Source organism: Lepisosteus oculatus, chromosome 2 (assembly GCF_040954835.1).
Source record: "Lepisosteus oculatus isolate fLepOcu1 chromosome 2, fLepOcu1.hap2, whole genome shotgun sequence".
Taxonomy (NCBI): domain Eukaryota; kingdom Metazoa; phylum Chordata; class Actinopteri; order Semionotiformes; family Lepisosteidae; genus Lepisosteus; species Lepisosteus oculatus.
The window spans coordinates 20,892,826-20,907,933 of record NC_090697.1 but is presented as its reverse complement, the minus strand read 5'-3'; the positions used below and the strand labels follow the sequence as shown (position 1 = coordinate 20,907,933).

The following is a 15,108-nucleotide window of genomic DNA, read 5'->3' as shown; positions in this document are numbered from 1 at the left end:
AATGCCTTGCACTTAGCAATGTGTGCACTTAGCAATTAACTGAACATTCTTCTTTCTGCTTTTGATTTAATTCAAAAGATGTCAGCCCATCGGCTTTCAAATTTAGAATAAAGGCAACCCGTTATATTTTAAGGTACACTAGAATAATTAGAAATTAATTTGAAAAATATTCAGAACAGATGGAATGACAAGCATTTTCATAGACCTTATTTCAAATTCACCACATTCTTTCAACAAGTATGAATTAGAGAAGCCATGGACCTCATTACTTGCTGCAATCTCCGTTCTGTCTACGAGTTTACAAAATACAAAGCATTTTTAGTCAGTATAAACTTAGAATGCTTTCTTTGTGTTGATTACATTTTTTTTTGCTAGTGATGCATTTAACACGAATAGAAATAATCACAGCACTTTCTGTCAAAGAAGTAAAAAAAAAAAAGAAATCTGTTCAGGTACTAGGACTGCTAAGGGGACAGAATCAATCAGTGGGATCATTCTCGATCCTTTTACACGCACCCCTCAAGTCCCCAGGGTTTTCAAAAACCGCCTGCACAAACTGACCAAACAGCCGGTCCATGTAGCTTTCTCCTCTCGGGAACAAGCCCTCTAGAAATCCGATGTGGCCACCACGGGCTGTGACCAGGAGGGCGACGTTTGGTAACCGCTGGGCCTGCTCCACTGGGATAGCTGAAGGAAGAGAATTTACACAGCTGTCATAACCCATCTCTATTAAAGGGCAGGACAGTCACAAAAAAAACGCTCAAACAGGAATTTAAATCTGCAGAATACATACAGTAGATGCAACAAAGACTATACTAGTACAGTACGTTACCACTTTGGTTGAGAATTTTATTGCTCCAAGCCCATGTGTTACCATTTTATAATGATACAGTTCAAAATGGAAACCACCATAGTACAGTTTTGTTTTCCTTTTCCAAAGCAGCCATCCTTTTCAACACCTGAAATATTATCCTTTTCTAAATACTGATCCGAGTGTAAGATAATGTTGGTGTTTAATCTCAGATAGTATTTAAATAATGAAGCAGACATGTCCGATGTTTGCATTACACAAGACAAGTGTGTAGGCCATCTTACTGTGCTCTGGGGAGAAGGGGTCGTCTGCTGCATTAAGGCACAACACGGGGATGGCAGTGTGGGCCAGCTTGTGACAGGGACTGGCATCCCTGTAGTAATCTCGGCATGTCTTGTAGCCAAACATAACAGTGGTGTACCTCTCATCAAATTCACGGATAGTCCGAGACTAGAAAAGAAAAGCAGATGCAGTTTAATTGCAAATGTCCTCCATTCCAGCTTTCTGCTTCCTTTGTCCATTTGGATAAAATGTGCTTGTAAATTCTGTTGGAATACCTGCAGTACATGGTCCACATCAACCACGGACTCCAGGATCTTCCTGTGCCTACAGACCAAACAGGGATTACAGTAATGTCAGACATGCCCGAGAGCTCTCAGTAATAAAAGGCGACTCCCGTGTATTCACGGCAGGGCTACCTGTTGATGGCTCGGCACAGGTTGGCAGCGAGGTGCCAGTTGAACAGCACCTTGTTGAGTGGTCTCTCCAGGGAAGCGCAGGACTCCAGAGTGTCCCAGCTCACAGACATGGTGAGACCTGCCAGCAGGCCAGCCTCACTGCCCTTCCGTGCCAGATAATTCAGCAGGAGCATCCTGAGGGACAAGGAAAACCTTTCATTTTCATATAGTGGACTTCTTTAGACACGTTTCAAGAGATACAGAACATGCCCAACAACATAATATTTCTTAAATGTTTTTTTTTTTAATCAAACTGGTTTCTCTGGAAAATTATTACACGGTGGGTGGCACCCAGTCACTTGAACGATCCAGAGAGACCCTATAAGGGCAGTGACAGAGAAGGAGAAGGGATGGAAAGCAAAGAACGATGGACTCTGTCTTTACCACCAATAAAACGAGGCCAGTGATGAAAGTTAAGGGTCTTATCAACCCAACCTTCAAGTTTTAATATCCCCTGAAAACTTTCAAAAGCTGAAGCATTTTACCTAGTCCATGCACATGCGAAAATTGAATGGCCTGACATGGTTATTAATTACAATGTGGCGTGCCTTCAATAAATCTTCTTTGTCAAGGAGTGTCTCCTCCGTAGCAGACCAGTAAGTGGCATTTGTTGGGGTCAGAGTTAGAGCGGAAGTCCAAATGAACAAAGTGAAACAAATTCATGAGTTGAGATATGCAAAACAGAGTGAACCTGGCCTCTATCTCACAAGACGCCTGAATAGGTAGCTGCATCAGCATGCACAGGCTGTAAAAGAACAGGTAAATGTTTATTCCGTGCTGAAAGGAAATGAAACACAATGTTCTGAAGAAAGCTAAACAGCTGAAACATTGTGCTTCACTTTTCAGCATGGAATAAACCTTTACCTGTTTACTATCTCACAATACTTATAAACTATACTGAAATTAAAAAAAACAAATCTTACCCTCCCAGTGAAACACCAGCTCCCATCAAGGGAGCCTTTGGATAAAGGTCCTTAATGTGAGTAACCACACACTCCAGATCTGAAGTGTCAGCTGCAGAGAATGTCTGTGGAGTCTAGAGAGGAAGATAAAGGACTGCCTTGAGAGATGAACAGGTGATTGCTCAGTGACTATCGTAGACGGTTACCGAGAATCCTCAACCGTTTTGTTGGAAAACGAAATCTGAGTTACAATGACATACAGTATAACTGCGTGTGTTGTTTCAGTTTAAGATTTTCATGTGTTTAAAGTACAAGAATAAGTTCTGCACTCTAATGTCCTAACCATTTCTTTGTGAAAAACAGTTACAAAACTCTGTTTAACCGAGCTTCCCAGCAAAAACAATCACACACCTGCTTCAAGTTAGAAACAACTTGTTCAGATACAGAAAATCCTGATAAAGGTGAAGGTTATTCACAAAACTAATATGTCCACATTACAATGCCACAATGACTGTTTTACCTTATTCATACAACTTTTGTCAGGAAAAATTACATGGGAATACAAAGGAATATCATACTGGAAAATTCTAAGTAATGGAAAATTACTGTCAAAGCAAATAATAAAAAACTATGTAAACAAGAGTCTGCTTTATTACTGAGCTGATAGTAATGTAGCTTGTGCTAATGGCTTGAATTCTAATTAATTTCAGAGAAAAGGCAAAGAAAGACAAAATTCTCCACTCAATAACATTATTCTAAGAGAAGAGCTTATGTTTTTTTTGCATAAGCAATGCTAAGTAGGTCACAAACAGACAGCATATTAAATTATTTAAAATGTGAGTGTCATGGGTGTTAATTTGAAGGCTTCATAATTATACTTGTTCATTATAAGGGGATAAACAGTAGGCAGCTACTTATCTTCAAATTTTCTTTACGGCATACACAACTAAAAATAGTGTGTAAAAGCAATTACAAGTACACCCTGTTCATTATTATTTCATAATACAAAATCATTTTTTTAAGCCATGGGAACTTTCTCCAGAATTCAAGTATATGTCAAATATTCAGTATTTCAATTATAACATACAAAGGTTACAAAATATGAAGAAGTCATTTAGTCCATATGGCCTGTCTGGTTACTAGCCTATATTTTTATTAGTTATAATAAGTTAGTGGGTATCAGCTTCAACAGCAAGGTTTGTAGCTTGTTTCTATACTCTCAAAGGCCTCTGTGTCAAGAAGAACAAGAAAATATTTGTATTTATTTTCTTTGTTTCATTTCTGTTATGATAGTTAACGGAATAACTGATGCTACACAAAAACATATTATTGTATTGTATCAGGCAGCCTTTCAACACCACATCAGAGTCACACCTCAATGTTACAACAGGTACTTTATACAATTCACCCAAACACTTCAAGGGGCCACCATTACAGCATACAGTCATGGAGTCTCAATATTTGAAGTGCAATTCTGTCAGCTTTACTTTCCTATAGTGAGACCAGACACCTTTAAATCACCACAAACACTAGACTCTATCCTGTTGTTGCTGGGATAGGCTCTGGCTCCCCCGCGACCCTGACTTGGATGAAGCAGTTAGAAAATGGATGGATAATAATGTGCTTTTTGTAAGAAATCGGAACACATCTGGATTATTAAGATAAGTTTACAATGACAGAAATATCAATTAACAATGTCAGAAAAAATAGAAATGTGCATTATTTATTGGAATGGTTATAGGGCCTCCAGGTACTTTACTTTAGGTCTGGAAACCTGGAGGCCCTATTATCAAGACACAGTGTTGATTTCACTCACCAGTAAGTCCTCACCCCCGAAGCCTCTGTTGTTAAACACCACAGTTCTAGAGAGAGTGCAATGTAAAGGTAAGAGAAGATTCCACATACCAACCATAAACCTATGCCCTGTGTGCACCAAAGAGCAAACCAAGAAGCAGCCCCAAAATAGGAGAGAAAAGCTTATGAACCCATTTTGAAAGAAAGAATGAACTGGTAAGAATAACCCCAAAGCAATATGTTTATAATCATCGTATCCCTTAATACAGCACTTGTTCAAGGGTTTGGAAACAATGTACAAATATGCTGAGGAAAAACTACATAACTACAGATGTGCATTCTGCCTCAGATATAATCTCTGGGTACTTGGTATCTCTGAATACATAAACATCTTAATCTAAATTTCAGAAATAGGGATGAAATTGGTGGTTTCTATTCACTATGAATTTTGGATTACTTATATCTTTTCAAACCTTGTCATGGTAGCTTTCTCTACTTTAAAAATGTATGAAAGATGTTAGTGAGAAATGAGTCCTATAAATGTGTTGGTCACCCACAAAGTGCTCCTTTACAATTTATAAGGGGCTGTGTGACGGCTCAAATTGAGGTCATCCCTGAATTACTTTTGAAAGTAACTCCTGCTCAAAGAAACCAACATACGGAGGATTTAATGCACAATTACCCCATACAGTGTGTGAAGAAACACACCGAGGTGTGGAAAAAGCACAGCACCTGAAATATAGGCAGGTGGGAGGAGTCTGCCTACACTTTCTCATTCTCTGGTGTACATATCTGTGAACCGAGATGTGAAAAACAACTGGCCATTTAAAATAAATCAGGGGAGTACAGAGAACAGTAATTGGTGACTCTAAATTCAAAATAAAGGCCTACATAATGTACTCATAAAAGTTGAAATGCCCCATCACAAGATTATTTACTGTATATTAAAGCTTCTGAGGTTAAACCGTTTTTGTCAGTCTTTTGGTGCATTAATATTATGCAAAAACCTTTGGAACACAACATTTTTGTTCTTAGAATGTCAGGGCATAGTGAATAAAAGAGATTAAGTACTCTTGCATGAATGCTGTTCACAAGTGCTATGCTACAGTTTCTATGCATGTCAAGCAATCACGCCACTGTCACACCTTTACTTTTAAACTAAGAAACATTTTTATTAACAAGACAAGAGAGACCAAATGAGATCTTTAAACCACAGGAATAGATTTGTGTCAACGAAAAGATACTAATTCAACTATAACTGGATCTATCATGAGTACCAATATCACTTTTTGCACAAGTTATTAGGGTAATAAAATAAGAATTTTGTATATTGCACTAATTCACTTTATCAGTGAGATACCTGATAAGGTGATTTACCTGGTTTAATGTCATGTCTGCTGATAATAAAATACAAGCTTGGGAAGGAAGAAAGGAACACTACTATGAGACATTTGTGAGCAGTATTTCTCAGCTGCTGAGCCTTCAGACATTAATGACTACACTGCAAAATGTTGGAATGTTCATAAGAGAAAAATAGAAAATTAATTAATTAAATATTATTTTATATATATAAGTTTTGTGGAATAGCTAAGTGTTGTGTTGCATGTTCAGTGCATACACACAAGACAGAAGCCACACTCTTAAGACTTTTACTAGCACTTCCACTACAGGACATACTGTTTTATCATGTTGACGAACATGAAAAACTGGAAATGTCTGAGACCACTTGAGAAATATGCCTTGTGCTTTATTGTCATTAATTCCTGCCATAACATGCACTATCAAATGCGCAAATTCAGATTAAACACTGAAATAAGTTTTGTTTAGAACAAATAATACTGTGCACTGGGAGATGTACATGTTTGTGGGGGAGGGGAGCAGTGTGCACATTTCGAAAAAAAATCAAACTTTTGCTGAGGGATGAAATAGATTGAGAAACACTGCTAGAGACTAAACCAAGCCTGCGCACCACTCCTTGCATCTGGAGTGCTTACAGACAGCAAGTTCTAGACTGATAAACATTTACCACCAGACACAGTCCGTCAATGATAGGTCACACTCAGGGACACCATGAGTTACAGTACCCTGGCAAAATCAACACAATATTAAACTCTGTTTTGCTGACTGCTTTTTGAACTACAGATTATACTGCACCTGATAATTATCTACAACAAAACTGGGAGGAGAGCCATTACAATGACTCGATTTAGGCCGTAGTCTCACCTGTAACCCCGGCGTGTGGCCTGACTCACTGCATGAAGGATGTACGTCTGCCGGCTGTTCCCAGTCAGGCCTGGAAGAATTAGCACTGTGGGCCTCAGACCACAGTCTGGGAAGACAGCACTCTCCAGGTTGTCAACCCAGTCCAAAGAGATCTGACCACCATCCACTGTCCGGATCAGCTCACTGGAGACAAAACAACAGAAATCTTTAGATACAGTGACTAAGGTTCCACACACCAGTGACATGTGGTGCCCATTCAACTAAGTCATGTCAGAATAACTTGCTATTGTATTTTCAAATACATAATCTGAAACCATGAATACGCTCTAGAACAGTGGTTCTCAAACTTTTTGGACCAAGTACACCCCTAATTCAACCAAAGCATCCAAGTACCACCTACAAGTCATCATCTCATAGGAACCCCAGAAATTCTCAATGACCAACATGAGCGCGCGTGCACACACACTCACACATACATATAATAAATATTATAATAAACTTTATTTGATATAGCGCCTTTAAAGGTGGCTTCTCAAAGTGTTTTACAGAAAAAAAAACATTAACAACAACTAATAAAAAAGCACCATTTCAGTGAGAGGGGTGAGCCTGTTTATTTGAGCAAAGCAGATGTGAATTAATTTTTCGAGCCTTGATACAATTTACAACAGAGTCTAACAGATATTAAATCGTCAGGCATTTTCTTGACGGCAAAGGTCTCGCGGTGGATGTTGTAATGCGTACATTAATTTCTTGAGCAACCTATCTAATTCGTGCAACTACACCGTTATGTCGGCTTGTCATTGCTCTGGCACCGTCTGTACAAACTCAGACGCATTTTAGCCAGTCGAGGCCATTCTCTCCAATAAATTCATTCAGAAGCTGAAATATATGCTCTCCTGTAGTTCCTGTTGGTAGCGGTTTACAGAACAGAAAGTCTTCATGGGACATGCCCTCAAACTCGTATCTAACGTAAACGAGCAAATTGGCCAAATCGACTACAGACTCATCTAATTGCAGTGAAAAACATCTGCTCATCTTAACGCGCTCTATCAGTGTAGTTTTGATATAATCCTTCATTTCAAAATTTCTATGAAAGACTGTGTCTTTCAGGGGGAGGGGGGCAGCAGGTCGAGCTGTTTAGCAGCTTTTTCTCTACACATAATACGTGTCAGCTCTTTTGCCAACGGTAAATAAGGTTCTTCAAAAATAGTGTAACTTACCAGCTTTAGTAATCCGCAAGCTTGCATTTTTCTGCGTTTCCGTTTTTATTTCCATATTTATTTAAAGTTTTTATTTCATGTGCATGGGAGCGAAACACAGAGACGCTCGGTGTATTTTTCTCAAATTAGAACAGTTCTTAAATATTTTTCTGTTATCACGCTTTCGTGTGCTTACAAGATTACCTGCGTTCGTAGCACGTATTTCTACGCATTCCTGTGTTTACAACGTTGGCGTTGTTCCAAAATCACGCACATTCTCCTTTCTCCCTATTTGCTGGAGATACAGTAGCTTTTTTTTAAATACAATTGGTCACTTGCATCCGTAGCACGCATTCCTATAGAGTGGTATAGAATTACAGAGTATCTCTTGTGTCCACTGAAGTATTAGCGCGCACTGTATCGTAGTACGTAGGCTGCGTATTCGACACATATTAAAATACAAAATATGAAAACCCGTCCCGATTTTTCAGCGCACACGACACAGTTCCAGGGTCATTTGGCGTACCACCTGGTGGCACTCCACGTACCACTGCCGGTACGCGTACCACAGTTTGAGAACCACTGCTCTAGAATATACACATACTTGTGAAATAACAACCATCATTACTTGTAGATGAAATCTAAGTCGATCTTCCCTCACAAACAAAAAAGGATTGAAAAACAACAAGATACGGTTAAAGAAAAGAAACAATGAACTGCAAAAACAGGTAAAGAAACAGGATATTGGAAAGACCAAAGGAGAAATTTAAGGGAACATTGTAATGGTGGTTAAAATAAATAATTTAAATTTCCTCGGTAACACAAAAGCAAAGGGAACATTAAGAATGAAGTCAAATACTATATATTTGGAAAACTAATGGGAAATTAGTTTAGACAATTGTCAATCTAGACAATGAAAGGGAAATGCCTGTATAGGCAGCATAAGGTCAACATTCTGTATTAAACAGTATTAATGTCTTGGGTATTAGAAGCACTCAAGATTAATAAATCCCCGGGTTCCCATTGTATCCTACTGATTGTATTAATTGTAGTAAGGCAATAAAATAGTTCTTTTAGAATATGGCATACATTGTTAATCACCATGTTTTAGAAAAGATAGCGCTGTTGCTGCCACTGACTGGCTGAAGGAATTGAATCTATATTTTCTTAGACAGTGACATCTAGAAGGAGACCTCATACAAGCATCAGAAAATACTCGAAGGTATATCAACTTCAGGAAGAACAATGTAACATGATACGTGGAAGCCATCTGAAAAGGTTGTGGAAGTATGGAACAAGCTACACCATCAAAGCCGATACCCTGGCTGTTTTCAGGAAATAGCTGAATGAGAATTTTGCATTAATTAACTCTTCACTACCAAGCATGTAAGACAGGCCAAATTGCTTCCCCTCTCTTCTAACTGTTGTTAGAAAATGTGTACTACAGTGGCAGTACTAACTGAACTGCATGATGTTACATAAATCACACAAGATGGACAAAAAGAAAAGTAATATCACTCAAGTCAGTGAGTGATACACACGAGGAAGTACACGGAGAGAACATATAAAACTCAATGCAGATAGCACCCGGAGCCCCAGTGCTAAATACTGTGGCATTATGCTGCCCACAAATGTGTAAGAGGCTACATATAAATATTGTGCAATGTATATCACCCTGTTCATGTAATTTAAATTTCAAACAGTAAACACTGACATTACTCAGAAAGACACACTCTGCAAGCAAAAAACTATGAGCGAAGTCATCAGTGGACTTTGCAAAGAAAAAAAGCAGCTGAATGTGGCTTTTCACCCACAATACACGTGGCTCCTCTCTTATGGAAGTTAGTTTCGGGTTAATGAATAAAGAAATCATATCACAAAAGCCCACAAGCTCCTAGCCCAACTACACATTAACAACAGACGTTATTCATTTTTGTCAACCTCTACAATTTGATCAATTAAAAAATGACCCTTTAATTAAGCTCACATTTCTATTACGATGACAGATCTTTCACAAGAGCCCCCACAATTTTCTGAAATTCTCATACACATGACATCAATTATAAGTACTTGCATTTAAAAAGAACATCTGTATTAAGCAGCTATACCCAAGTGTCCTCAGTGTATATTGACAGCTGAAGCATCTGTTTATTCCATTTTCAGAACAAAAAAAGGGTCACAGAAAAACTAGATCTCTATATGTAACAGAAAATAACAATAAATTAAATAATCAAATTGAAGTCAATAACAGGAACATTTCACGAACTTTGTTCTGGCAAACAACTGGATCAAGGCTCAAGGCACCCTGGACTCCAGCCCACCGCCCATCGCAGTGGACAGTTTTCCCTCTTTGAACTGTGGAAGGAGAGCGGACCACCCCAAGGAAGCCCAAGTGAACTCTGGGAGAACACACAAACTCCACACAGATAGAACCCCAGGCCCAGAACTGAGCACAGGGCCCCGAAGCTACAAGGCAGCAATGCAGACCACTGCGCTGCCATGCCATCCATCATACAATGTACAATATACCGTAAAAACAGATAAAAGATAAGAGATGGGGTTCTCACTTCCTGTAGCTGATGGGAGGGCTGGATTTGATGAAGACACGGGTCACGGTCTGAAGACGGCCTCCCCAGCACCAGGGTGTGGGTATGAATCGCTCAGCCACCACAGGGCAGTGTCGCTCCAGGAAGGCACGGAAGCCATCGCCACACACCAGGATCGGTGTCTGGATAACAGCAGAGAGAGTTACCACTCAGTGTGTCCTTACAAGTCTTTAAAAGTCTTACTACAGCTGCAAAGGTAGTGACTGAGGGAAAATTACAGCAGCTAAATTGGGCACCGCTGATGTTTATACCCCTCACTTGTACATATGCTGGTAGGAAGGGGGCGGTTGCACAAATAAAAGAAAAGAAAGTAAGTTTGTAAACATGAGGATTTAAACTAAGAATCTTACAAGGTTTGCCAAGTAGTGTTATTTCTTACTGATTTCTTGCTGGTACTTTTTTATTTGTTGCTGTAGCTATCTGAACAGAAGAGCAATTTTAAAAAGTAGTTTGGTGGTAATAAAAGACGTTCAAAATATATATTTTTAAAATTGTTAAAAGAAACAATAAAAAATGAACCAATTTAAAGATCTCAGAACAACAGTCCCCAGTGCACACTGTATGTGTACGGTAGCTGTGTGATTAGTAATAAACTGTAATTGAACCATGAAAAACTGAGTAATTTCTCTATTTGACATACATTGTCACTGTGGTTGTGCAATCAGAGCTGAGCACCACAGCTGTTGTAGTTTTGGCCATAACTGAGCCTAGTGATTGCCGTGGTTCTCTTTGAGGAGACTAACCTGGCCCTCACATCCCCAGACGGAATAAATGAAGGCAGTAACAGCACCGAGGATCACAGCACAGGGTCGAGTGAGGTAGTCCAAGCACACTTTCCACAAATCACCGTGAGGTAGTTGCATGGCTATATAGTTTAAAACAGGTAGCATATTGCGATACCGCAGCACCGATATAAACACCACTTTGAGATCTGACCTCTAAAGCAAATCTAACAACAAAAAAAAGGCCAAGTAAAATCTGGTGTTGGAAAAGTCGCGCACCTCACAATTACCATAAACTTAACGGGAACCCTTAAAAGTGACAATGCAAGCAGTCCGCGAAGCAGCAAATTCCTTTGCGAAATTGCAGAAACTAAGAAAAGCCACAAGAAAAGGCGATCTGGCAGGATGCGTAAATACCGTGAAAACTGTGCTTGTGATAAACACATATGATTACTGTAATTCACAATAAGGCACCTAGAATATCTCATGCGGCATCTGCATTCTTCAGTTACAGCACAGAATTTTAGAGCGGATCTGAGGTAAGGGAAGGTACAGTATCGGAGTAAAAGAGCTAACGACGTTACAGCATTCTGTGCCAATCTGTCTAACTAGCATGCTAATTCAAAATGTTTCCGTTGTGCAGTCCACCGCTAGAACCTTAGACTTCCTAAGCTCTTTTAAGTTCACTATACATTCCGGCTCCCACAGTGTCACATTCACAAATGACTGCTACAGGTAAATGTTTCATTCTCCAAAACTATAAACATAAAAACAGAACAACCACCAACAAAGACAACATAAAGCAAAATGCAGGAAGGTCAGCTAGCCATTGCCATGTCAAAATATAAAACACCCCACTGATCAATTCGCCTGGACCCAAACATAGCTGCCCGCAAACATGCCTTAAAAAGAAACATGTATAAGATTGCTATTTAGTCGTCTTTTCCTCTCCAGTCCCGGTGCTTCTGTTTTAATATCCCCCAAGAACTTCAGGTGCCACCAAAACGTAAAATATGTTTTGCGAATGGCGGTATCTCAAGGTTGTAAATTGATCCTCACTAGATCCAGGAAACAGAAAGAAAACCTGTCAGCTGATGTGACATCAGAAAGTAGGCGTTTCTATCAGATTGCCTTTGTCTTTTTCTGTTTTTGCTCTTGCAAAATTCTTAATCGCAAGCCAGTTGATTTTAAATGTGCTTTTTAAATCATCTATCAGCTTTTAGTAAGTTAAATAAAAAAACCTCTTACTTTGCGGGTGCTTCTTTATCAGTCCCATCTGTTTCAGTTGAACAACGTTTAGACACAAATAAAAGAGCAAATTCTTCATGAGTAAATTGAAGAGATAATTCATAAACTTGAGTATGCTGAAGTTGCTAAATGCAATACAGTACGAAAAACAGACGTGTTCGTGTAAACTTTGTAAATGAGGTATTCGTGTTTTATGATAACTGTTTCCCGACTAAAGTCCATTACTTTTTTGTTAGTGTAAACATTATATTTAATAGCTAACATTTTTTCATCTCCAATTAAGTAAACTGTAAAAAGTTTCTCATTTTTTTTGTAAGAAGAACAGCACATAAATATACAGTATAAAGAATTTTATCGTATACTGGGTCACTGAATGCAGCCTATTAACTAGGGATGAGTGGTAATACGCTGTTCTGTACTGTAATACTACGTGGTGCACGAGGTCAGCCCCTCACCATCGGGGACTCGAAACTGGGCCTCCGGCATCACTCAATAGGGACCCAGCCTATTGAGCCAAAGGGAAATCTCCCATCAGCCCAGCGGCTGCAGCCCCTGCCATCCACAGGGGAGGGCGGTGACATCACTGCTCTGGTAAGCCAGCTCAGCTCTCGCAAGCAATGGAGGCCATATGCGTTACACTCTCCCCCGCTTAACTCGCCATCCTCAGCGAAGGGCTATCCCATCCCATTCTGACACCAATGTAACACTCTGGGGTTCACATGGGCACCCTCGCCACTGCTGCAGCAGGTCAGCCCCCCACCATCAGGGACTCAAACCCAGGCCTCCAGGATCACTCAACAGGGATCCAGCCTCTTGAGCCAAAGGGCCTGCTGTTTTCTTTGATCTATTTTTAGAAGAATGCTAATTAATTATGTTTAAGACTACCTGAGAAACTGGATTGATGAGTTTTTTCAATTTGAATTCTTTTTACAACATAAGTAAAAAAAAAACGTATACTTTGTGCTGTTATTCAATAATGGATTAGAATGGTGGAGAGAGACTGTCCAAGGTGTAACCGACAATAAGGAAAATAATTTTAAACTAGACTGTAACAGTGTGTAAAACTCAACAGTGTCACACAGTTAATCTGATTCTTGTTGATATTCAACATGGGTTTAGAAAAGGGGTGTGTCGCTTAACCCTTTAGACTTCTTTAGTAAGCAACAACAGTAATGGATTACCTGATATAGTATTATTGTGAGTCAGGGTTTTTTTTTTAAATGTCTGTAAGAAGTAATGCAACTTATTCTAGAAAGGGATCTTTACCCATGCCAAGGTTCCAGTTTTTCTGGGGTCTCTAGATAATGAGTATCAGTGTACTGACACAGCTGTGAATGGTATCTGGTAAAATAACAGCCTGGTTTGACTGGACCACATAATGGGTTACCATGTCAATTCAGAAACACTGGCCCAGAGACACCACAGAGTTCAATGAGACGAACAGAAGCTAATAATTTCTCCATGTTAGTTCTCTATTGGGCATGTGGCTTTCCTCCAGGTGCCTGGTTTCCTTCTGCAGTCCAAAAACATCCTGGTGGGTTAATGGCTTCCGGGAAAATTAGCCCTGGTGTGAGTGTGTATGTGTGCCCTGTGTTGGAGTTGAATCCTATCCAGGTATCCTGCCTTATACCTGTTGCTTGCTGGGACAGTCTCCGGCTCCCCTTCAACCCTGTATTCAGGATAAAGTGGTTAGAAAATGGATGGATGGAATATGTAATGATGTTCTTAAAATGTGCATAGAATGGCTTACGTAATTAAATTCTACTCTTCATATTTTTGTAGGGGTTAAATCATATTCACCCGATAACACTAGATGCATCACACTTACCCAAGATGCAATGTTTCTCACGCTTCAAAGTCCCTGTTGTCTTCCAATAATATCACTCTTAGGAAGATACTGTTGAACAAAAGTCCTGAATGTGATATCATTACAGCAGCTGTTACATTGGGTTAATGAGAACATTTTTAGTATGGAGCTTGCTGTCATCATGATTAAGGCATAGCAGGCAGTTCATTAAGGGGAATTGGAATAAGATCCATTCTGCCACTAGATGTGATAGTCGGAGGCCTTTATCGCTTGTAAATAGTTTCACTGGGTGTCAAATTGTTGTTATTATTATTATTGAGAGGTAGATTACATATTCTTACATCACTATTAATGATGTTTTGGATATATAAAGTGCTTTTACAGTTTTAGTAATAGTTGGATTTTAGGAAACAGTCAGGAGAGACTGTTAGAGTTTAGCAGTAATAGAGTAATGGACTTCTCTTGAGTCTTTGGAGTACAAGACCTAAAGTATGATCTCTGCAAATAGAAGTCTTCTGCAACATACAGTACAGTGTTGTCCTCATGAGTTCTCATCTGTTCTGATTGCTGCAGCAACCTTGTTTACGATAGTGATCAGACACAAAGACACAAAGACACAACTAATACTGGTCATGATTTAAAAAGAACCAAATAAGCATGGTAGTCTGAATGGCTTCCTCTCATTTTATCAATTAGTTTTCCTAATGCAACAAAGCTCTTAAGGTTCACTCCCAAAACACATGCAGGGTGCTAATCTCCCAGCACCACAGAATGTCAAAGTTTTACAATTACTCTTTCCAAACTGGGTAGAAGGGGGAAAAATGGTATTCCTAACTTGAAAATGAAAGTTAACCTTTCAGCTAGGACTGATTTAATCAATAAAATTAAAATGAATTTAATAGCTGAGATCTGCAATATGATGAGGTTCGATTGCAATAAATAAGACATCAACTGAATATTTTGGTTGCTGGAAACAAACTGCTGATAGTCTTCCTAGTTATGCTTTTCACAAAGAAATTAAACCTGTTTTGGAGCAAACTATGTCTCAGAACAATCTCT

The 15,108-nt window shown here is 39.2% G+C and overlaps 1 protein-coding gene across 1 annotated transcript in view; it reads right to left on the bottom strand.

Annotated features, from left to right (window-relative positions):
• ctsbb (cathepsin Bb) overlaps positions 1-15,108 on the bottom strand; it is a 73,832-nt gene that overhangs the window by 35,936 nt on the left and 22,788 nt on the right. Inside the window, exons 11-19 of the mRNA XM_069185836.1 lie at positions 11,016-11,210; positions 10,234-10,394; positions 6,468-6,650; positions 4,267-4,312; positions 2,472-2,584; positions 1,510-1,683; positions 1,369-1,417; positions 1,096-1,261; positions 482-687 (exon numbers count right to left, since the gene is read on the bottom strand). Coding sequence (XP_069041937.1) covers positions 482-687; positions 1,096-1,261; positions 1,369-1,417; positions 1,510-1,683; positions 2,472-2,584; positions 4,267-4,312; positions 6,468-6,650; positions 10,234-10,394; positions 11,016-11,210 — 1,293 coding nt within the window. The remainder of the gene's footprint in view (positions 1-481; positions 688-1,095; positions 1,262-1,368; positions 1,418-1,509; positions 1,684-2,471; positions 2,585-4,266; positions 4,313-6,467; positions 6,651-10,233; positions 10,395-11,015; positions 11,211-15,108) is intronic.